This window comes from Oryza sativa, chromosome 3 (assembly GCF_034140825.1).
Source record: "Oryza sativa Japonica Group chromosome 3, ASM3414082v1".
In the NCBI taxonomy this organism is placed as follows: domain Eukaryota; kingdom Viridiplantae; phylum Streptophyta; class Magnoliopsida; order Poales; family Poaceae; genus Oryza; species Oryza sativa.
In genome coordinates, this window is record NC_089037.1 from 34,276,104 (window position 1) to 34,300,091 (window position 23,988).

Consider the following 23,988-nt stretch of genomic DNA (forward strand, 5'->3'; position numbering starts at 1 on the left):
GCTTTCCCCAACGGCAGCAACGAGCTTTTGATTACTCCCGTGCAGATTAATCCGGTTTCCGACGTGCTAATGCAAATGCAGCTGCAGGGTCGCCGCCGAGATGACCGGAGCCACCGGCGGAGGCCATTTCTCCGGCGAGACGGCCGGCGGCCGCGCCGCCGCGGGGGCCAAACCCGGGGCGAACTCGCACACCGGCGGCGAGAGTGCTCCGAGGGTGTGTCAGTTGCGCCGCGTTCAATCCGGCCGTAGACCATCGAAACGGCGGCGGATCGGCGAGGTTCCAGGCTCGCCGGATTCCCCTGCTAGCCTGCTACATCTTGACCCCGGCTAGCCGGGATGTTCGCCGGAGCACCACCGCTCGCCGGCCGGAAATCCCCTCCAAACTCACACAAATCCGCCGCCCAGACCAGTCCGGCTTTGCCGATCAATATCTCCCAGAATACCCAACCAAATCGAACAAATTTACACTCGTTTGAAAGCCATGCTCCGTGCCTACAATCTGGAAAAAAACCCATTCAAATTGGTCGATCCAATTCGGAGAAAATCGGGTGCAAATCCGGAGGAGAAGCACACTTCTGGATGGGTGGGGATGAGGCCGGGCGGCCAATCCAACTTGAGGGGGGCAGCAATCCGTGGCACGGGATGAGGGGTGCACACGACCGTTGGATGGGTTCGGATCGGGCGGCTGAGATTCAATGTGGGGCGCGTGGGGTGGCGATCCGTGGGGAGGCCGTTTCGGCCAATCAGAGCGCGGCGTTGGCGTCTCCCCGTCATCGCGAGGCATCCCACTATATAACCACCGATTCCTCCGCCCCGACCTCCTCACCCACCCACCGGCGAGCAGCTGCTCCGACAAGCGCTCTCTCTCTCTCTCAACTCCGGCGAGGCTCACGCGCGCTCCGAAGCTTCGGATAGCGGCAGTAGTCAGTGCATTGATGGCGACCGACGTGGCAGCGACTGAGCCCGAGGTGGCGGCGGAGGAGGCTGCGGCCGCCGCGCCTGAGACCACGGCCACCGCCGGGGATTCCAAGCCGGCGAAGGAGGCCAAGGCCAAGAAGGCCGCCGCGCCGAGGAAGGCACGCTCCACCGCCACCCACCCGCCGTACGCCGAGGTAAGCTTTGATTCGTTGCTGCTGTTTGCTGTGTGTTCTGTGGCTGGATCTGACGTGGTGGTTGGTCGGTGCTCGTGCAGATGATCTCGGAGGCGATCGCGACGCTGAAGGAGAGGACCGGGTCGAGCCAGTACGCGATCGGCAAGTTCCTCGAGGACAAGCACAAGGACCACCTGCCATCCAACTTCCGCAAGCAGCTGCTCGTCCAGATCAAGAAGCTCGTCGCCGCCGGCAAGCTGACCAAGGTCAAGAACTCCTACAAGTTGCCGCCGACGCGCGCGCCGGCCGCGGCCAAGCCCAAGGCGAAGCCCGCCGCCGCCGCAAAGCCGAAGCCGAAGCCGAAGGCCGCAGCTAAGCCCAAGGCGGCTGCCAAGCCGAAGGCCAAGGCTCCAGCCAAGTCCAAGGCCGCCGCGAAGCCTAAGGCGGCTGCCAAGCCAGCCGCGAAGCCGAAGGCGGCGGCTAAGCCCAAGTCTCCGGCTAAGCCAGCCGCCAAGCCCAAGGCTGCCCCCAAGGCTAAAGCCAAGCCGGCCGCGAAGCCGAAAGCCAAGGCGGCTCCCAAGCCGAAGGCGGCAGCCGTGACGAAGACGAAGGCGACCTCGGCTCCCGCCCGGAGGCCGGCGAAGGCGGCGAAGACGTCAGCCAAGGACACGCCCAGCAAGAAGGCGGCGCCGGCGGCCAAGAAGCCCGCCGCCGCGGCGAAGAAGGCGCCCGCCAAGAAGGCCGCGCCGGCGAAGAAGGCGGCCGCTCCGGCGAGGAAGGTGCCCGCCCGGAAGGCGAAGAAGTAGAGCTCTCTCTCCGGCGAGCGAGCAATCTAGGGCTTCATGGTTGTTTTCTTAGCTGTTTTTTTTTCTCTTCTCTTTGTTGTTAGTTGCGAGGAGGGGTCAGGGGTACTAGCTTGTAAATTTGATATCGCGGCGGGGGTACACTGGTCATTTCGTACCCAGGTGGTGGTGCGCGACGATGATGACGACGACGACGAGACAGTTTGTTTTTAGGGCAATGTATTTCTGAGTAGATTGGTGGAGTTTTTATTGTGGTAACAATCTTGTGATATTTGTCGAAATCACTTTAGCTAAGTAATTAATTATGCAGTAATTTTACTTACTGTATTGGCTTGACCACACCCTGTATTCCTCTGAATTTTCAGATCTGGAAATTGAAATGAAATATAGGATTTGTGACTTGGCGTGTGATTTGGGTTCAAAACAAGCATGTTATTGCACCGATCGTACGCTGTTCCAAATTTCAGGTCGCGTGTGGTACCGAACTATTGTTCACTTTATGAGCTGTAAAAAAATAAATTCGGTCTTAAATCTGGATGTATCTGTTGTCAAATTTGAATATTCAATCAATGCAAGTATCCAAACTGATATTAGGCCCCACTAATTTCGCTTATCCATTTGGTTTATGGGCCTTCCTAGTGTTATCGGGCTTTGAAACTTCAAAAGGCCCGGGCAAATTTGAAACTTCGAGAAGAGAGAGAGACGCTTGTGGGCTGGGCTGCCTGACAGGTAGCATACGTGGCCAGCCGTTTCGTTGGACACGTGGCAGTCTCGTCCTAACGGACACACGTGGATGCCATGGACGCCGCGGGAGGCCGCCTCGATTTTTGAAAAATTGTCCGGAAATGTAGGGGTCGGAAAGTAAGATTCGCTGTACATAACCGCCAGTGTCCAGTGACCTGGAACTATTTGGATGCGCGCTCCGTTTGGTTTGAATTTTTTTTTTTCACTTTTGACCCTCTTCCGGGCTTCTGCTACTTTCTCTGTCCTTTGCTTTCTCTCTTGCAAGTTGTGAAACTTGCAATTGCAATGCTGCTCTCTGTGACCTTCTCTGCTACTCTCTCCCGCTGTCTGGCTTGGCCTAGGAGGATCAACGGTGTGGCCTTTTGGCTGGCACACAGAAACTTGCTTGTTCCGTTAACCAAAACAAGCCGTTTGCGTGCGTGTTCGTTCAATCCCATGTTGGCATTCACAGGCTTGTTTGTTTCATAGCGATTTTTAGGCTATGCCTCCCGACACGGAAAACAAAACACACGATTGTAGCGAGATTAATTAAGTATTAGCCAAAAATACTTAAAAAATATATTAATATGATTTTTTTAAAGTAACTTTCATATAAAAAAACTTTTGCAAAAAATACACCGTCTAGCGGTTTGAAAAACGTATGCGCAGAAAACGCGGGAAGTGGGTTAGGAAAGATGGGATAATAACAGAGCCTTATACCTGTTTATTTTCGTTTTGTTTTTTTTTTTTGCAAATGGTAAGGATGTGGACTAGTAAGTGATATTTTTTTGGCATTTATTAATTATTTTTGCATGGTTAGATTTTTTTTCTCTCTCCCTACCACACTCCTGCCGTACCTGTATATTTCATGTGACTGCATCTTTCGTAGCAGTAACCTTTTTGTTATCTCATGCCAGTAGCCAGTGTATATCTACATGACTAATGAAAATATTGTAGGTGTAATGTGAATACTCAATGGCTGTAAGCAGGGTTTCATTTACCGCCGGGGCCGCGGTTACCGCGCCCCGGCGGTAAGCACGGTTACCGCACGGTAACCGCGGTAACCGTGACAAACCGCGACAAACCGTACAAAATTTATCAAAAATTCAAATTATTTTTCAAATTTATTTGAATTTGACGCGGTTACCGCGGTTTACCCCTTACCGTACCCCCGCGGTAAACGCGGTAACCGCGGTAACCGCGCGGTTTACCGCGGTAAATGCAACCCTGGCTGTAAGCCTGTAACGCCTAACGACCAAGGCAATCTAAATCTAAAGAAAAGGTTCAGAACAAATGGCCCAGTCCAGACCATCCATTGGCAAAGCCATCTTTACACATCATCTCCCAGCCCACCAAGCAACTGGCCCGTTAGGCCGTCACCTCTGTCCAGGCCTCCAACCCAACCACAGGCCTAGCAGTAGCCAGATCAGGTTTGTTTGACAGAACTTCAACTCTAAATTTAACTTGAAAAGCTGGTTTAGAGTGGAGTCGTGGAGCAGTTAAAACACAACTTCATTATTTTTGTGAGATCACTCTCTAGCTCCGCTTCCAATCAGTGATGCTGAAACTATTGGTTGAGCTAACTACAAGAGAGGTAGAGCTGAAGCTAGAGCTCTGCTAAATTGACCCTTTATTAATCCTAGTAGTCACTAGTCAACGGAAGAAAAATGCTTAGCCAATGGCTAATACTCCCTTAGTGACAGCACGTTACATATCGAAAGCACTTTTGGTATCCTTAATTTTGCGGCTAATTCGGTCGGCGTGAAAGGCCTACGGCGGCGCCTAATGCCAGACACACGTACGCGTGCTGACATATAGAGTACATGATAATTAAACTATTAATATGATATTAAACCACTCTTCGTTTGGAAATCTCAAATCCTGCTTTATGAGACTTCATCTGTAAGCTCTACAAGATGATCTCGAAACCTGATTTACTTGGAGAAAGATAAAGCGCTAATTGGATTTGGTATCAAGATATCATGATACAGATGCATTAGCTACCCTTTTGCTTACATGCATGAAGGGCTGCCTTTCGTGCTAATCAAAGAAGATACACCATCATCTAAGGTTTTTATTATCTCTCTTAAGATGATTATGTTAGACAACACTACTGTAGAAAAATCATTATATACTAATACTTCTATCACATACGTCTTTTAGTCAGTGACACATGCGACTAAAGTAAATTAGCTAGGCTTATATGTTAGTGACTTAAAGACTTAAAGTTATATAGTGACTTAAGTCAAAGGATTCTTGTCAGTTTTTTCTACTACTCTGTAATAATGTATCCTGATGGAGATTATTTTTGCAGCTCTCATTTTATAGCAGTGCAGGATTGAATCCTTTTGTTAATTAGTAGGCACTCACTGATCACTAATCGTCACTGCTATATGTGTACTACTAATGTAGGAGTACATCGGTTAGTTGTTGGTGATTAGAATTTAGAAGTAGAGCACTCTACCAAACACGTCGTGGACCCAACCAAACAGCGGCATTAAAATGCTTGATCACTCTGGAAAAACCGGCCAATCGAGAGGTGAGCTGCTGTGAGGCCAACGGTTGACCAGCCGAATTGTCAGGTAGAAGCATCCGATGTTAGAGCTAAGGGTGTGGTGTGACAGGTCGCCTCCACATTGTCTCCCCAGCTATGAGGTTTTGGATCTTCTATGCCAATTATTGCAAAGGTTCATTGTATCAGTGCTGCTATCACTCACCTAAATTTTATGTATTAGCCTTGACAGTATGTAGATAACATGTTGAATGGTAAATATGAGGGATCAAATTGACACTATATATTTGAATAGCATTCTGGGTGTGTTCGGCTGCAAGTTTCTAACAGCTGCTGAACTGCATGCGTGTATGCGGCTGCGGCGCACAGCCAAATTGCACTAGCCACAGCTGCAACTGCAGCCGAAAAATGGCTGCCGAACACACCCTCTATAGTTTGCTAGCCATGTCTCCTGCATTTAGACAATTAGCCGTATAACAAAATAACCAATTCATAAGAGCCGTATTTGTATGATAGAAATTTCTTGAATTCGCCTTTTGGTGACATCGAGTTCATCAAAAGAAATTCAACACAAACCAAACAAAATATCAGATCGAATAGGGTAGCTTCATTTTCTCGAAATGCAAAATACTATATTATATATGTATTAGCATAAATTAAAAATGTCCAACGATGAACATTTCTCTGCGATAAAAACATGTGAATGTTGCAGAGCATAACCTGTGCTTTTTTGCTGGCACAAAGAGGAGAGGAGCCCTTGATGCCAACGCCTCATTTAAGCAAAAGACAATCTTGATCCCGGACCAATCAAATCATCAAGCCAAGAAAAATGGTTGATGCTCAGCCTAACTTGTCAACTGGTTTTTCAGAGAGAGAACATGGATGGATAGTGGATTTCTTATTGATTGTTGATCCCACGTGAATAGATAGTAGAGGAAAGGTACCAAAGAGAAAGGTAGGTTTAAACACATCTGTGATGTGGTATTTCTTAGCGTTGGTAATCTAAAATAAGTGTAATTTTACACCGTTCATACCCAACGTTTGATTGTTCGTCTTATTTAATTTTTTTTTACGATTAGTATTTTTATTAGTATTAGATGATAAAACATGAATAGTAATATATGCGTGACTAATTTCTTTTAATTTTTTTTATAAATTTTTGAAATAAGACAGACGATCAAACATTGGACACGGATACCTACAGCTGCACTTATTTTAGAACGGAGGTAGCATGTACTCTAGAGTAGTACTATAATTTTTTGAGCTATAGTACTGTGGCTGTGTTTAGATCAAAGTTAACTTTGGATCCAAACTTCTAACTTTTTCTATCATATTAATATCTCATACACACAATTTTTTAGTCACGTCATACCAATTTCAACCAAAACTTCCAACTCTAGAAGCAACTAACCACAGCCTGTATTAGTTTTTCTTACATTTTTTCAGCTGATAAATTTTGATTTTGAACGGCACCGAACGCAGCAAATGGCATATGAATCTGTGACCGTGAGCTGGGTTCCACCACTTACACGTGGGCCCTCCCCCCTCGCCCACGCACACGGCACACCTGGGGACTCTGAAGAAACTCTCGGCCCCTACCCTCTCGCACGAGGGAGCCACGCACATTTTCACACTTCACTCTCTCTCTCTCTCTCTCTCTCGTGCGCCGCGCCGCGCCGCGCGGCGAGGGTGGTGGTGGGTGAGCGGCGAGCCGAGCCGGGCCACGGGCGGCGCCGCGGGAGGCGTCCCGGCGAGCGGAGGGGAGGGGGGCATCCGAGCGCTGGGGGAGGTAGCTCAGCGGGAACGGGAACGGGGCGATCCCCCCCGGCGTTCTCCTCCCCGGTCTCTCCTGTAGCTAGCTAGCTAGCCATGGCGGCGAATGGCGAGGGTGGCGGCGACCCGGCGGCGCGGAGGCGGTGGGATCTGACGAACAAGGGTGCCGAGAGCATGTAATGGCAGTGGCACCAGCTGCATTTCGGTTTGTTTGTTTATTATTTTTTTTTTTTTTTGGGGGGGGGGGGGGTTTGGCTCGTGGTGTGGCGATGTTCATGGAGCAATGTTGGTGGCGGAGTTCATCTTCCAGCTGGGCTGCTGGATCTGCTCGATTTGTGCTTGGTTTATGCGAGTTTTTGGTGATTTCAGATGGGTTTTTTCCCCTTGGTCTACACGGGGCAGCTAGGGTTTCGTTACCTGGAGAAGATAGATTGGCCTTAGATACTGTTGTTGTTGTTGTTGTTGCTGGTATAAATCTCAATACGGTAGGGTGGGAGACGGATTTCTGTAAGAAATGAGCTTTTCCGGAGGCAAACGAAAGAGGGATTTCAATATTAACTAGTGGAATAAAAAAAAATTCCCTGTTGGGGAGGAAGGATGGGGTAGATTTATAGGCATATCATGCATTATTGTCAAGGTCATTGCAGTGAATTTATGTGTGAACTCGTATTTTAATGACTCAACCTTTCTTCTTCTTGAGCATGCTGAACCATTCAAGGATTACTGTGAGAAATTTCTGATGGATATGACTTTGAACTTTCCTGCCCAATTTCATATGTACTGTGTCACATCCCTGATACATTTTTAATTGCAGCTGCTGATTCTAAGATTTTGAGACATTGCCTGACTCTTAGTGGGCTTGCTGTTAGGATTGTGCTGGTTGACTTTGTGTGGAGATATCTTATGATCTGCTGATGCACAATTGTGATATGGCCATTTTTTATGCAAAGCTTTCGACTTTTGTTTAGATTCTTTGTTATCCGTATTAGCTATACTTTTATTTTTCCAGGGTAATTTAGTTTTAAGTGTTCAAATCGGAAGCACTGAGGCTGAGAGAAATGCTGACTAGTTTATGTACTTACATACCTAAAAAGCCTTCTGTGTATGTGCAATATTAGATAATCTGTGTGGGCATCAACTTTTGTACTATTTAGGTTACAAGCCTTATTTTTGCAGGAATGCACTAAATGCTCCTGTTCTGTAGTTATTGTTTCTGCATGACCTGAGTACTTTAGTGTTTCTATATATTGTGTAGTTGCTTGCATGCTATTTGTGGTGAATAACTTATGAGGTTGTACTTTTGTTATAATTGTGGTTAATGTACTTTAATCCTTGCAGTCCAATGGTGAAAGAGGCTGTGGAAATGTCCACAGACGAAGAATCAGACGGTGTCGTTATATGTCCACCAGATGGCAACAATGATGATCGAGAGGAAGCCATTAGTAGTAATAATCATGATAATTGCCAGGAAGGCGAAGTCACTTGTGTTAAAGACCCGGTTATAGACAGTGAAACCCAGGAAGACAAGTGTGTGAACCAAGATTCAGTTAAGTTGATAGATCAAGAGAAGTCTGGTCCACCCAAATCACCATCTAAACCTGGCATTTCTGGGTCAGATAGGTCCAAACGTACTGTTCCTCAACCATTTGCCCTTTCTTCTCAAAGAAAATCTCATGGAGGAAATAGTAAGGCGGCTCATCCATCTGGCAATGGAGAAAATTCTGGTGATAAGAGCAACTCCTCTCCAGCAAGTTTGACAAAGAAGGTATGACTATTGTCATATATACAGTATTATCCATATATCATGATGCTACCAATATCATTTGACTCTTGTTCTGGTTTTTATTATTGCTTACCATTTTATGTTTCTTTTTATTTTTTGTATTCTCACCCTAAATCATATCATGTATCTTAGTACTGCCTAGGTTGTCTCACTGAGTATATCATGTTCAAGGCTCTAAGCTGCCTTTAGATATCAAATTTATTAGATTGATGAGCCCCATTATATGTTGAAGGTTTGTTTTGCAAGTAAACATCGTAAGCTTGTTCTGTGAAGTGTGCCTAAACCTATTTGGTGGCATACCTGTCTTCTTAGTACCAGACTACCAGTTGATGTATCTATTTGCCTGAAAATGTTATGTTGTAAGCCTACCAGAGATAGCTGGTTCTGTTGACACAACTGATAATTATTGCAGACTGCACCGATTACTCCCAAGAAGATTGCACAGCCTGATCATATGCTTCACCATCAAGAGGAGGACTCCTGCTCTGTGACTTCTTCGTATCCTTCTTCTATCTAATAAAAATACACCGTGTTTCTATTTTTTTTGGGTTGTACTGTGATGATGTTTTCTGCCTTTATTTCTTGTGAAGATGTTTCTAAAATATTGCATGAGAAAATTCATTTCACATAATGATCAGATATTTGGTTTTCAATTCTAGAGTGATGACTGGAAAAAAAATCGATGTTAAAAATGATTAGTTCTGTTAACCTTAATTGGTTTTCAGTTGATTTGATATTATTCTTTGTAGTGAAAACATTGCCAAGGTGATGTTCTTTCTACTCATTGTTTGAAACTATTGTATACAATTTGGCCCCTTTTTTTTTCCTGAGCTGTGTAAAGAACCACAACTTCAACAAGAGCTGGCAAAACCAAGGCAACTGTTGGTGTTGCCCCTTCATTTGTATGTGCTGATCGTGCTGACAAGAGAAAGGAGGTGAATATGTAGTTTGATTGCATTATTTCAAGATGGCCTCTTAAATGTGTTTGTTATTTACAAATAGCGATGGCATTTTCTTTTCTCTAAAAATAGCTGGTGCTCATAGTGATTGCTGTTTCTTCAGTTCTACACAAAATTAGAAGAGAAACACAAGGCCTTGGAAGCTGAGAAGAATGAGGCCGAGGCCCGGAAAAAGGTATGAATTTCCTTGTGGGGGAGAATTGAATTGTAGGATACTTAAGTTTTGTTTGGTCTGTGCTATTTTACTGGGTCTGTTAAACATGGTTTTAATTCGGTAATAGCTAAATTTACTCTACGCTTCTGTGATTCTCCTTAATTAATGCTTATGAAATATTTGTCTCAACATTCTTCGCCCAGATTCAGCCATTATCTCTTTTTTTTTCATATAATATATTTTGGTTCTTAGATATATCATGGAGAGAGGAGTAATACAACGCCTAAGATTTATGTGCTAGGCAGAACATTTGAATATGATACTTTTTGTTGCCCAAATCTTTCTATAAGATGTTCATGTTGATGGACAACTCCTGGCAACTATTTATTTACCAATTTACCTCAACATTCATGTTCATTTTTTTTTGTGTAGGAAGAGCAAGAAACAGCCTTAAAACAACTAAGAAAGTCCTTAGTCATCAGGGCAAAGCCCATGCCAAGCTTCTACCAAGAAGGACCTCCTCCAAAGGCTGAACTTAAGAAGGTAGTTCTGAATTTCTGATGTTTTGTGTTTCTTTTGGAAACATGTACTTGTGATTGTCAGTCTTGGCAATGTGGAGATATATTGCTAACTTCTAGGAGGAGATTGTTGGTTCACTGGAATGAGAGGAGTCCTTAATTTACTTATTTTCACTGAACAACATATTTGCCATTTTGCCCAAAATGCCAAAACTAGTTAGATGTACAGTGATAACACAAGAAAGCTACATTTGAGAAAGCTTTTCCTTCTTTACAAGGAATATATACAAATCTATATTATTTCTTGCATCATGTATCTTAAGCACAGTTTTAATTTCCATAATTGATGATTCTACTGGTGGGCAATATGACATTCACTTGTCTTTGTTCTTTGAAGGTCCCTCCAACTCGTGCTAAATCACCAAAGTTTACAAGGAGGAGGAGCTGCAGTGATGCACCGCCGACGCCAGAGGCAGCAAATACCACCGCAGCATCTAGTCGATCACATCGTCACAGCATTGCGAACCCTAAAGATGCTAACAGAGTACAATGCTCACCAAAAAATGGCGTCGCTGCCAAAACTAGAGCTGTCAAACCTGTGAGCTGAAGGCCCTCTGGAGATTCTAGATCAGCCAAGTGTTGCGAATGTCGCTGTACAAACCTAACTTTAGCCGTCTCTCGGTTTCATGGCATTTTGCATTTGATTTATACTTCCTGTCACCAAAAGAAGGCCACAGTGCCGAGGCCGGTGTGCTTGCAGCTGAACCCTTTCATTTCTTTTCTTCTTTTCGCGTTGCTGTGTAAGAACTCTGTTGCTGGGACCATGTACTGTGTTCCTTGTTGTAAATGGTCGAGGGTTTCTGTCAGAACTCAGAAGGAAGACACTCTGCCCTTTTAAAGCCCTTGATGAACCGTTGCAATGTTTTGCTTGATATTTACCTGGGTTTGCAGATCCTCTAGCATTCTAGATCCCTGTCAAAATTCTATGCTCCCATCCTGTGAAGCGTTTGGTTCATGGTGTAATTATCATTTGCCCTAAATCAAATTTAACAAGGTGGGGGTCATTTCATTACACAGCTGACGGCTCATCGTCTGCAACATTTGAGAGATGAACGAATGAATTTTCTGAGTATTGCCGTATCGGATAGACAGATTTTACCATGAGGTGGAGTGATTTAATTTAATTTAACCAATAGCTAGTCGTTATTGGCATCATTTTTGATGAAAATTTTATGACAATTTTCTTGTCTAGATAATGCTCAGGAGTCGCTGACACATCGATCGGAGGCCGCTTAAGAGGATAATCTAATCTGACGAAGTTATAATAACCAAATCGGGCCCACGCGCCAGCGTCAAGAGTGCAAAGTTTTACCTGTGTTGGGTCCGGCCGGTGTGCTGGACATTTCAGCCACTACTGTCACCAAACCTGGCTACTGGGGTACTTAACTGTCCATGATCACCATATTTTTCCCCCAAAGAATATAATCATGCCAACTTTAGCTCTCCTTGCAAAATGTAAATCTACCGACATGTTTCATTTTAAATTTGATCGTTACCTGTTTGAACTGCATGAATTTTCAGTTGAAATGGACCAATATCAATATTTCCAGGGTTGATATTGTTAAAGGGGAGATGAAGTATAACTGACGCAAGGCATACATTGTTTGCAGCTAAACAGCCTTTTCTGCTTGCTATTTAATTCATAAAACAAAGGAAATGATAAAGAAAATAAAACTAGATGCGAAATATGACCTCTTTTTAGTTGGAAACTGTGAAAGCTATCTGTTTCAGATTGAAAAGAAAAGATCAACATTAACATGTCTCTTCTTTTATTCCCTTCAATCTTCTGTTCTCTTCCAGCCTGTAATGACGAGTTCTGAGAGGCTCCCCATCTCGAATTCATGCTCCATTTGACAACTCTTTCTATGCCCTTTTTATTTTTTTTTTGATAAAGAATGTAGTTATTGATGCAAAGTAAATTTCTTATTTTATGATTTGTCTATTGGTACCTTTGGTAGTTGACGAGTAGTGCTGCAAGGACAAGGAAAAGGGGAGATCTGAGGAGCAGTTTCTTCTTTCCTCATTCCTCTCTCCTACCCTAGAACAAGAAATGATCCTTGATCCCTTCTAAAATTCAGACGCAGGTATGCTAGATGAGTCATTTTATTTCTCTTCCTTTAGTCACCGAGGCAATTGGAGAATTCTTGTTTAGTTTGATTTGCTTTACATTTCCGACTAGATTTTGTTCTGTGAACATGGGAGGCTTGGGCTATGCAATGGGTTCCTCATGTGGGTTTTTTGTGCTAATTTTTGTAGATGATTTTGAAAGTTAAAATTGTCCGCATTCTTGCTATCTTGCCTGCTTACTGGAAGTTGGTCATAATTCGTCCGTAATTTTGGACCGTTCAGAGTTGTAAGTTGTGGAAATAGTACAAGATAATTTACTGAAATTTTACTTTGGGAAATTTGATATTGAGGAAATTCTCTTGTTCTGCTGCACAGCTGCAACCCTAATTCTTGCTAAAACCCTTGACCCTGATTCTCTCTACAAAATGGTAGTTTACTGGGATATATCAATCTTTAGCCGAACTTTTTAGTGATATAACCTCATACTTTGCTGCTCTCATGCAAAATATTATCTTTCAGGAAATATAAATTCAGTGACAAATTTTCATCCAAAATTGACATTAATGGCTCCAAGAACTAGTACTGTTATAACCTGGAGATATCAGCAGCTCTTTGTTGTACTATCTTCAGTAATCCTGGAATGGGTTTTGATGCTTCTTCTGCTTTTTGAGGGGCTACTATCCTATCTCGTTACGACATTCGCAAGCCTTTGCAAGCTCCACCCTCCATGCCCAATGTGCACAAGGCTAGATCATGTCTTTGGCATGGCGCAACCAGGCTTCTACCGTGACCTTATGTGCAATTCTCACAAGGCAGAAGCATCATCATGGGCATTCTGCCACATTCACCAAAAGCTTGTAGATGTCCACAGCATGTGTGAGTCCTGCCTTCTTTCATTTGCCACCAACAAGAAGTCGAACCTTGCGACATACCGGTCCCTGGCGGGGAAGCTCGGTGTCGGCATCGGCAATGAAGGTTTCAGGCCTAGCTTCAGTTTGGACAATTCATCTGAAGCATCAGTTATCAAGGAAGATATTACTAATATTTTGTGTTCATGTTGCTCAAGCCCATTGAAAGTGAAATCATATCCTTCTATGGTTCTTCAGAACATAGCTAGTGCCATTGACACTGAGGTGAATACTAGACATGTCTCAAGAGATCAGCTTATTGAGGAGATCAGTCTTGTCAGGTATAGTGAGCTGAAGACTTCTGACTCTGAATCAGAGCCCTGGCAACATGGTGGTGTTGCTAGCTTGCTGGATGATGCAGTTGATAATTTGAAGGAAGATTTTACTTTGAGCCATCCAAAAACAAAATTTGCAGGTGTTATTCCTACAGATGACATTGCACAGGATCAAGTGGCTAAGAACTCTGACTTGATACAACTCCAGAATGGTGGTTCTGACAGTAAGAATTCTCAAGTTTCAGCAGAGTTGTACCACTTCAGAGCTGATGGCAATGCAGATCTTCAGTCAACTGACTTTTCCAGCAAAACTGTTCAGCATCCTACCGAAGATTCAGACACAACAGGTTTGCACTATCCTCTCCAAATGTTAAAAAAAAAAACATTGTTGGATTAACTATTCACTTGCTTAGAGTATTGACACTGGTTTTTCTTTTCTTAAGTAGATAAATCTGAAGATGATGTTTGGCACAATGCTCTTGATTCCATCAGTGAATTATCAGTGACTGATAAGCCTGCCGAAACCAGTACCGCGGAGAATGAACCGAAAGCTGAATTTACCGATAGAACTGCAATGAAGGATTCTTTCAAAGCTCATGAAGATCTGCAGTTACTGTTGTCACAAGTTTCTCCAAATGATGCCATCAATATCCCTGGTGTACAAGAGCAAGCCATACTGAACAATATCACTAGAGCACTCTCTCTTGACAGGAATTATTCAGGTAGTATTTCTGAGAGCATGGCCATTGATGAAGCTGAAGAACATTGTACAGTTGATCAACTGAAGAAGCAAATCGAATTGGACCGGAAGTCGATAAGTCTTCTCTGGAAAGAGCTAGAAGAAGAGAGGAATGCTTCAGCCATTGCCACAAACCAAACCATGTCCATGATCACCAGGCTACAAGAAGAGAAAGCAGCAATGCAGATGGAAACCTTGCAGTATCAGAGGATGATGGAAGAGCAAAGCCAGTACGACCGTGAGGATCTTCAGAAGATGGCTGCCATGGTGCAAGAGCTCGAAGCCGAGATCGAAGGCTACAAGACCAAGCTGAGAGACCAATCGCTCGTTAACGAGATACGCGACGCGATGCGCATTTCACGTTCAGAGGAATGTGAGACTAGCATGTCAAGAACAGCTCGATCGCTCTCATTGTTCGAAGACGAGAAGGCGTATATATCAAAACACCTGAAGAAACTAAGACAGAATCTCCACCAATTCTCAAACAACGGCAAGTTCATCGACCCGAAAAAGATTGACGACAAAGAAGACACATTTGATGTCACAAACAGTGAGGATGTATACCAAGATGCTGATGAAGATTCAGAAATGACCAATTCAGAGAATTCAGAGATGACCAATGTGATAAGAAATGGTCGCAACTTCAGGTACTTATCTAATGGTACAGAGGGATTGACAAATGGTAAAGATGATCCTGAGGGTCAGTACTATGCAATGGTCAGTGAGAATGACTTGGTTAATTTTGAAGATGAGATCTCTGAACTCACTGCAAAGCTGAAGGCACTGGAAGAAGATCGTAGCTTCCTAGAGCACAGCATAAACTCGCTGAGAAATGGCCAAGAAGGCAAGGAGCTGATCCATGGCATCGCTTGCAGCCTCAGAGAGCTCCGGAAGATGGGGATCACTTGGAAGGATTGTGATTAGCTGAAGCTTCATCAGAGGATACACGTTTGACAGAGGTAATGCAGATTCAGTTAGGTAGAAGTTCACAAGTACTGATCTATATAAATTCATGGCACATTATACAATGATTGTTCCTTAATTGATTTCTTTATCTCTCTCATGATTGACATGGATCACTTATCATCTCAATGGCCTCTTATTATTTATCTGTTAGCTTATCAGTCGCACAGACAAAATTTAAAATTTCAAACTTAATTTATTTACAGTTGATTTTCGAGTCTTTCGTCGTAGTCTATTTTTCACCTCTGACTTTTAAACAACTAACATCATGAATATAGAAGTTTTACACATAAATTATTTTTAGTTGATTCTTCTTTTTTTTACAATTTATCAGCTGTAGCTTGACCGATCACTTATCATCTCTAATTGACAGTTGACCACGTGGCTGCAGGATGTAAACTGTAAAGAGTGATGGATTAAGCTGCTGACTGTATATGTGCTAATGTGCATGTGCACACGGCGGTTGCTGTCATGTCATGCGGTGGTGGTAGGTTTTGGGCCGTTGCAAGTGCGCCGTGCTCTTCGCGTGGAGTGTTCCTTGTACAAATGCAGTGTGGATTTTTTGAGTGCTCAGAATTGACCAATATGCATACACACCTTTTCTCAGTGCTTGCTTAATTTGCAGTTTTGCACATCTTTCATGTATTTCTTTTTATACTTTTAAGTGGGATTGTCAGCTTGTCTGTATATATTGTCAAACAATCCAGCATTTCATCTCGACAAGTCGACGACAGGTTGAGTCAATCAGGCCAAAATGTCAAAGAATCGACTGCAAAAATTTGCTCATGCATTGCATCGTTAAACCTTTTTCTTTTGTGATTGTACCGATGACGCATACGCACACACACCACTAACACACGCTCAAAGAGACGGAGGCGAAGACATTATACATGCCAGTTGTTTCCTGGGTCCTGTTTTTATTTTTCTTTCTTGGGGCTTTTTGCCCTTCGACAGTATAATGTTGTTTTGAAACCGACTCGATTTGGTTGGCTTTCTTTTCTCGTTCTTGGTTGGATGAGGTGCTTCCCTGGCTGCTGCGACATTGTAATGTCGTTGTAACATTTTTACCGTATTTTTTCCTCTAAATTTTATTGAAATTGGTCGGCCAACCTTTGGTTGGCCCGGTAGAAAAAAAACGACTCGACTTTCTCTCTTAATACAATTCGGTTGGTCGATTTTCGGCTGACCGGGCATACCATCTTGTCGAAACTTAATTTTGGCATGCAGCTAAGGTAGCCGGCTAGCCGCACCGGTCGGTTTCAGCGCGTGTGACACGCAGATTCAGGCTACAGATCGAAGAGCTCTGAAGTCTCTGAATCTGACACTCACGCTGACCAGATTAACCGAAAGAGAGCAATGTGTTAGGCGAGTTGCATGATCCAATCGATCGATCCAATTCTACCTGATAAACAAGCGGCCACGCGTACGTAACGTACATCTCTCTTTCTCTCAGGTGGACTCCAAATCTATCTCCAATTGGCCTAGCTTCCAAAGTGCGTGCATAGCTTACCGTTTCTCTGAAAACTCTTGCCGACAACGTCTTCTCTTCCAGCTTCAATCCCACTGACAATCACACACACGACAATGCACGCACGCGCACAACGATGAGAGAGAAATTAGAGAGATGGATAGAGAGAGAGAGAGAGAGAGATTGACACGTGAGAAAAGGAAAGGAATGAGAATTCACCACGCATTACATTAGTTTCCTTGCTGTTTCTTCTCGCTCTGAAGAAGAAGAAGAAGATTTGCTGAATTAGTCGCATCCTGTGGAGTGTTCGTCCAGCATCCAAGGGAATGATCGGCTGCTAGCGATAGTCAAACCACGATCCAATTACGTCTCTCTCATTTCCAAATGAGGCACGCTCGATCGTGCATTCATGTGCCCGTACACCTGCGTGCGTGTATATATATACACGCACAAGAACTGAAGAACACAACAAAAAAGGCACTGCAAATCTTGTTCAGATAACAGCAAGTATATATTCAGATTGTTCATAGTTCATTTATTGTTCATAATTCAGATAACAGCAAGTATATATATACAGATACAGATAGTTCATAGTCGATTGATCGATCGACCATGAGGCATGTTACTTTCTTCGCGGCGGTTCTTGTTGCCATCTTCCTCACCTCCGGTGGCGGGAGGATGAGCAGCACGGCGGCGCGGCCGACGGCGGTGGGCGGCGCCGGCGCGCCGCCGGCCGCCGTGGCGGTGGAGCTGGCCGGCACCGGCACCGGCACCAACGCGTCGTCGCAGCCGTCGAACTGCACCTACGGCAACAACGTCGGCGGCCAGTGCCCTCCCACTCCCGGCGCTGGCCATTAGCAAGAGCAGTGCACGTCGCTGCCATCAAATCGTGCAGCTGAGCTGCGTAATTACGATTAGATATTGTATTAATCTTGTGAATTTTTTTTTCATCCGATCATGTAGTATTAATCTTTCCTGTAGCTTGAAGGTGATTGCATGATCAATTGAGTCTGTAATTCTGTTGGTTTGGTTGTATTTTTTTTTAACTTTTTTAGGTAAAAAGTCGGGTGAATTGATCACCTGTTTAATATACTGTAATTATCTGTTGCATGGTTAAACAGCAGTAATTGCTTCGTGCAAGTTCATTTCGCCGGTTTGGATTAAATGATTAATTACTTCGACCAAGATCAATTCGCTTTAAATGATTAATTAGATCAAAGATCAAGATATCACGATTCACAAGGCCGAGCCCATGGAGAGATTCAGCTGGGCCATGGGCTTTTTTGGTCCATATGGTGACAGCTTTTGCGTCCCTTAATTTGCAGCTCGCTCTGTCGAATAATTTCAACGTAGTTGTCTGTTACTCTGCTAGTCTGCTTAACTGCAGTATCAGTTTACTTTACTACTTGTCGTTTATACTATAATTTTGCTAATTACAGTGTCACCTTATCTTGTTTGGTAACAATTCGTCAGTCAAGAATGGCAAGTACTCCTATTTGTGAACGGACTGAGTCATAGGAAATGAAGCAGACTATCTTTTTTTTAACAGATTCATCAGGTTTCAGTCGTGAGAATCTGTCAGCTAGTTTCTGTTGTGAAATATGAAATGTAGAGGACACATATATAGTATTTCTTTTCTTGTACTGCTCATTGCGTACATGTGCAGCTAACAACTCAGCCGTTCAGAGGAGAGGATGGATAAACAATTCGTGCATATATACCCAACAAACCATTGCTTTACTAAAGCTTAATTATAAACATTAAGCATTAGTTGCGAACCTGTTTTGATCATAGCAATCATTTGCGTTTTGATCATAGCAATCATTTGCTCGAACAGAAGTAGTTAGAGCATCTCTAACAGGCTCTCCAAATCTGACTCTCCAAATATTTATTTGGCCATCTCTCCATCTAATTTGACAACTCAAACTCTTTTTTACTCCAACAGCCTCCCCATCTATCATCTCCATTACAAGTTTATGACAAATGGGACCCATATGTCAGCCTCAACTACCCTTCTTCCATACTGATTCTTTTTCCCCACCTATACTACATTTCCTTTCTTCCTTCCGTACTACTGCCCCTTCCCCGCACCCTCTACCTCGGTGCGGCGACGGCGACGGCGACGGCGACGACGACTTGCGTGCGCGCAAGGCGCGGGCGGGCGAGGCGACGGCGACTCGCGTGCGCGTGAGGCGATGGCGAACGGCAGCGACGCCTCGTGGGAGCCCAAGGCGACGGCGGGCACGTGAGGCGGGCCCGCGAACAACAGCGAACGTCGAGCGGAGATGGCACCGAGCCGGCGGGATGCATCACGCGGATCCGCTCCTCACCGGCCTCCCTTGCCGTCGGGCCCTCTCCCCCGCAAACGATGGCGATGGTGGCGGCGGCAAATGGCAACGACGACGGCGGCCCCGGGAGGCATAGGCAGAGGCAGCGGAGGCCGCCGCTGCCCCAGAATCCACCCCGCCAGCAAAATATGCACGAGGTAGGAGGCCGCGCGGCGGAGGTCGCCCCCTCCTCCCGAATCCACGCCGTGCTGCCCGAATCCCCCCTCCCCCCGAGTCGAGGTCGGGTGGAACCGGAGGCCTCCAGACGACGGCAATGGATGGCGACGGTGCAGACGACGGCGGCGGCGGCTGGCGATGGAGACCTTGGCAGCAATGGAAGATGGTGTCCTCGATGACGATGGTGGCGTCGGTGCTTCTCACACTGACTAGGGGCATGGGAACAGAGAAAAGGGCAAATGAGTGTCTGACAGCATGGGGCCCACGGTTGGTAACCTGGTTTGGCCAGCCGTGGAGGATGGCCAAATTTGGCTAGTTGGGAAGCCAGCTTGGCCAGCCAAATGGCTTGCCATTCGTTTAGCAAGGCTGTTGGAGTGTATATTTTCATCAAAATAGCTAAATTTTAGCTTGGAGAGTCTATTAGAGAGTCTGTTGGAGATGCTCTTACTACTTACTACTGGCTAGTACTCCGTATTACATATGCCAAGAGAGAATCGTTCATCAGCAGGCGAGGAAACACAATGCATGAAGAGTGTTTGTGCTTGTGAACTATATGCTTTTTTTTCGGGAATACGCAAAAGGTTTGCGCACTTTTTATATTAAGAGAAATGAAATTTATACAAATGGCAAACAAAGAAGAGAGATAGGGAAAAAAGGGGGAAAGGGAAAAAAAGACTTAAGCCTACTCTCGCTAATACAATGTGACGACTGAACGACCAAACACGCTAACTAGGGAGCACTGGTGACAGGGGATTGGACTATAAGCTTTGATGAGTTAGTTTTTGTTTGAGATGTTGTTTGTTTTTAATTCGACTAGAGCCATGTGAGAATACTCTACCTCCAAGAGAACACGAGATTTTGTTTCCATGCATGCATGGACACCATTAACATCCACACAACAGCTTATTACATAATTCAATCATATTAAGTTAGACACGGGAGCGAAGAAGAATTACGCATTCGATTGATTCGAATCACTAGTTGTTCATGGAATCAGAAAACAAGACCGACGAACAGCTGAACATCGATCATGCATGTTTCTTGCAGAATATTACAAGAATGCAAGAGCACATGAATCAATCAAATATCCCGAAACTGATCGAAACTACTCGAATTGATCACAAAATCAACTCGATCGCACAAAGAATTTGATCCGCTACGTACTACTACAAACTAATCTTGCTCTTCTTGCGATTTTCGCGGCTGCGCTACGCCGCGCGCTCGACGCCGTAGAGGATGAAGCCCGCGCCGTCGAACGCCACCCTGGCCGCCGCCGCCGCCTGCTGCTTCGTGCTCGCGCACGGCGACGCGGCCGCGCCGGTAGACGAGCCGGCATTGTCGGCGCCGAACGAGGAGGAGCGAGAAGACGAGGCGGTGGCAGCGGAGGCGCTCCTCTTGTCGCCGGACGCGGCGGTCGTCGCCGTCGCCGTCGGCGGGGGCTTGTAGTACATGCGCGCCGTCTGGGGGCAGTGCGAGTAGGCCCTGACGGCGACCCTCGCGGTCATGCCCAGCAGGTCCCCGTACGCCGCGTACTTCCCCATCGCCATGGATGGAGCTCGACGCGATCCTCCTCCTCCTCCTCCGGCAAGAACAAGAACAAAGAACCAGAGCAAGATCGGCTCCAAGAACCGCGGACAAGCGGATGATCCCCTCTCTCTCTCTCTCTCTCTCTCTCTCTCTCGCGATCAAGCTAGCGATCGAATTGGAAGGATTCCTGTGTCGCGAGCTCGGATTCTCCTCCTTGGCAATGGATGTGTAGGGTTTGGGGGATCGGTGTATTTGTAGCCGGTGGGGAGTTCGATTCGGAGTCCGATTCGGACAAGGATGATCTTGCTCTTACCAGCCGCGGCGCGTGGACGCCACGGGAATTTTCCCGGGTGTCATGGGCAAAAATCTGGGAATAATGTCCGATTCGAGGCCCATTATCCAGCTCGGCCCACGAAGACACGAGGCCCATTCGATCTCTCGTCTTCCCCCTACAAGGCCCACCAAAGTCCATCAAAGTCCACGCCTCGCTCGGCTTGGGCTCGCTATCGCGTTGAGTCGAGTCTGAGCCACCGCCGGAGGAGAGGAGGGGGGCCGAGCGGCGGAGGCGCGCAAGGGTTTGGGAGCCGCCGCCGGCGACCTTGGCCGGAGCGCAAAAGACTGAGGAGGCGTGGTCGGGGCTTGCCTGCTGCCGGCGGCCGGCGACCGGCGACCAACGGCCAGGACAGGTCTAAAATTTTACTGCCTCACTTGAATATTTCGATTACTGAATCTGCAGAGAGGAAGCGTATTATTCCCTCTTTTTAGCTGGATCGAGTGGGTTAAAGCAATTACGATAGTAAAAAAGAGAGGAGGGTTAGGATGCAGTTTTTAGGGGATCGAATACACTGTGGAACAGAATGCTGCATTTTGCTCTATCTGTTTATTACTAGTACTTGTTGAAGGATGGAATTGTAGGTTTTCCCCTTTATAAATTGGATAGAGGACTTATGCGGATTACCATATGTTGAATTATTGTGCAAGATTTTTTTTGTTAATTGTTCAAAACCATTGAAATATTGGGTGCCTCTAATAGTGGAGGATAGATCATTCTGTTACAGGCAGGTCTTCTGTAGGCTTAGGTTTGGGGGTCCTCTACTTTGTTCTGGGCTTGTGGCTGTGTAGTAATGCTAGTTGCTAGGTGCCTGACCATATGCTTATCACCTTAGAAGAAAAGCTGCTTCAATTCTAAATTCTAACAAGGTAATTAGTGGTAAATCATACTTATTCCATTCAAAGGGCTGTGACCTTTTGAAGTCACTCGGTCTGAGATGAAAACCCAGAGAAATATTATGAATGAATCCTGACCTGTTCTGAGAACAACATCAGCCTTTGTTTTGGGATGTACTTAAGAGGAAAGCAAATTTTTGGCCTTTAGATTTAATTCTGTTCTATCATCTATCTGATGACAAATCAACTTAGTATGATTTTCTTTTATTTGCAGCTGTCCTCAAATCCATCCCTACATTCCACCAATGTATTTAAGCTGTTGACCACTTGCACTTGCACTTGCTCTCTGCCTAAAATTTGATGTATAGGCTTTATATAAGATGGTATATTGATAATAAACTACTGTTTACTAATCAACTACTAGGCTCCTAGCATGCTTTGATGTGTATTTGCCGGCACCCCTATCAACATGCTTGTGACACTTTTATTTAATGTTAACCCGTTTCTCTTTTCCAACAGCTTGTGCTTATACTGTCCTGATGGAAACCGACAGAAGCCAGCCTGCTCCAATTGACCCAAGAAGAGCTCGCTTTCCTTGTTGTATAGTATGGACACCATTACCGTTAATCTCATGGTTGATCCCCTTTATCGGTCACATTGGCATCTGCAGAGAAGATGGTGTAATTTTGGATTTTGCTGGGCCCAATTTTGTATCAGTTGATAACTTCGCGTTTGGAGCAGTTGCACGATATATTCAAGTAAACAGTGATGAGGTTAGTACTTAGTATTATGTGGTTAATATCACTCTCATTGCCGCCTCCTAGTGACACCTTATCAACATGTAATGTATAATTATTGAATACTTTAATCATGTATAGCACTCACCAAACATTAATCTCTTGTAATCTGCAGTGCTATAAGCTTCTTGAACCTGAAGGAGCATCAACATGGGATGACGCGCTGAGGAAAGGCGTGCAGGAGTTCCAGCACAGGGGCTACAGCCTGTTCACCTGCAACTGCCACTCCTTCGTCGTGAACAATCTGAACCGTCTGTTCTACTCCGGCCATGACAAATGGAATGTGGTCAGCCTCGCTGCTGTGATGTTCTTACGGGGTCGCTGGGTGAGCACAGCGTCGGTGGTGAAGACTTTTTTCCCATTTGCACTGGTGATCACCATCGGCACTCTCCTTGGCGGCGCGACATTCCTGATCGGCTTGCTTGCTTTCGCTGCGGTGATGACTGGCTGGTTCCTTGTGGGCACCTACTGCATCAAGAGCCTTGTAGAGTTGTAGCTGGAGTAGTATATTGGATTGTACTTGGTTTTGGGTCTCCTTGTGATCAAAGGGTGCATACTTCTAATTTTTATAGTTGCTTGTAAGGTTTATTTTTGACTGGAGAGATCTATGAACTGGAATATAATTTGTAGCTTGATGAACTGGTCATCGATCCAGACGGTTAATTCTTGACTGGAGAGACCTATGAACTGCAGTAGAATTTGTGGTTTGATGAACTGCTCATCAATCCAGATGGTTGCGGCATGAATTGCGTTTTGTTCCATGCTCAGGAAGTCAGTACGAAATGGTGTTTGTCTTCAATTGCATTAACTATGTTTACAAGTCTATTACCCATGCTCCTCTACAATGGAGTATATTTCGCAAGCAGCAGATCAAATTCTATACTGACTCGTCTTTTCGCTTATACTTATACTTATACTTATACTTATCAGCTAAAATTTTAATTTTCAACTTTAAAATTGGAGTTGATTTTAGGAATTTTTTTTATCGTAGTTTATTTTCTAGTCTTTGTTTTTATATCATTAGGAACACGTATATAAAAGTTTTATTCCCATATTATTTTTTATTTGCAAATATGCCGTTTCGCTTACATGCTTATAATCAGCCAAACAATGGCGCCCGTAGAATCGGAAACTTTTCAATGCTTCATTTGCAGGAAACACTTCAGTTCTAACCTATTTTCGTAGGGGACGGTTCAA

At 44.9% G+C, this 23,988-nt stretch overlaps 5 protein-coding genes across 8 annotated transcripts; all 5 read left to right on the forward strand.

The window, feature by feature from the left end:
• Positions 1-824: 824 nt before the first annotated feature.
• Positions 825-2,293, forward strand: LOC4334439 (histone H1). Its single transcript, XM_015775418.3, has 2 exons — positions 825-1,112; positions 1,193-2,293. The coding sequence occupies exons 1-2, from the start codon at positions 936-938 to the stop codon at positions 1,895-1,897; spliced, it is 882 nt and encodes a 293-aa protein (XP_015630904.1). The 5' UTR covers positions 825-935; the 3' UTR covers positions 1,898-2,293.
• Positions 2,294-6,738: 4,445 nt separating this feature from the next.
• Positions 6,739-11,254, forward strand: LOC4334440 (protein WVD2-like 2). The gene is made up of 7 exons (XM_015775423.2): positions 6,739-7,078; positions 8,241-8,667; positions 9,098-9,183; positions 9,527-9,620; positions 9,748-9,819; positions 10,231-10,341; positions 10,714-11,254. The coding sequence occupies exons 1-7, from the start codon at positions 6,999-7,001 to the stop codon at positions 10,921-10,923; spliced, it is 1,080 nt and encodes a 359-aa protein (XP_015630909.1). The 5' UTR covers positions 6,739-6,998; the 3' UTR covers positions 10,924-11,254.
• Positions 11,255-12,103: 849 nt separating this feature from the next.
• LOC4334441 (probable myosin-binding protein 6) lies at positions 12,104-16,075 on the forward strand. 4 transcript variants are annotated; one of them, XM_015775422.3, is made up of 4 exons: positions 12,104-12,460; positions 12,963-13,973; positions 14,073-15,324; positions 15,720-16,075. In XM_015775422.3, exons 2-3 carry the CDS (start codon positions 13,007-13,009, stop codon positions 15,287-15,289), a joined length of 2,184 nt encoding a protein of 727 aa, XP_015630908.1. In that variant the 5' UTR covers positions 12,104-12,460; positions 12,963-13,006; the 3' UTR covers positions 15,290-15,324; positions 15,720-16,075. The 4 variants fall into 4 exon arrangements, with proteins under 4 accessions (XP_015630908.1, XP_015630905.1, XP_015630906.1 ...); XM_015775419.3 differs by having other exon boundaries at positions 12,117-12,460; positions 14,070-15,324; XM_015775420.3 differs by having other exon boundaries at positions 12,148-12,460; positions 14,070-15,324; positions 15,702-16,075.
• Positions 16,076-17,269: 1,194 nt separating this feature from the next.
• On the forward strand, positions 17,270-17,936 carry LOC4334442 (uncharacterized). Its single transcript, XM_015775424.3, has one exon. The coding sequence runs from the start codon at positions 17,409-17,411 to the stop codon at positions 17,652-17,654; it is 246 nt and encodes an 81-aa protein (XP_015630910.1). The 5' UTR covers positions 17,270-17,408; the 3' UTR covers positions 17,655-17,936.
• A 3,393-nt stretch (positions 17,937-21,329) lies between these two features.
• LOC4334443 (protein RTE1-HOMOLOG) lies at positions 21,330-23,533 on the forward strand. The gene is made up of 3 exons (XM_015773338.3): positions 21,330-21,513; positions 22,514-22,767; positions 22,907-23,533. The coding sequence occupies exons 2-3, from the start codon at positions 22,534-22,536 to the stop codon at positions 23,285-23,287; spliced, it is 615 nt and encodes a 204-aa protein (XP_015628824.1). The 5' UTR covers positions 21,330-21,513; positions 22,514-22,533; the 3' UTR covers positions 23,288-23,533.
• The last annotated feature ends 455 nt before the right edge of the window (positions 23,534-23,988 follow it).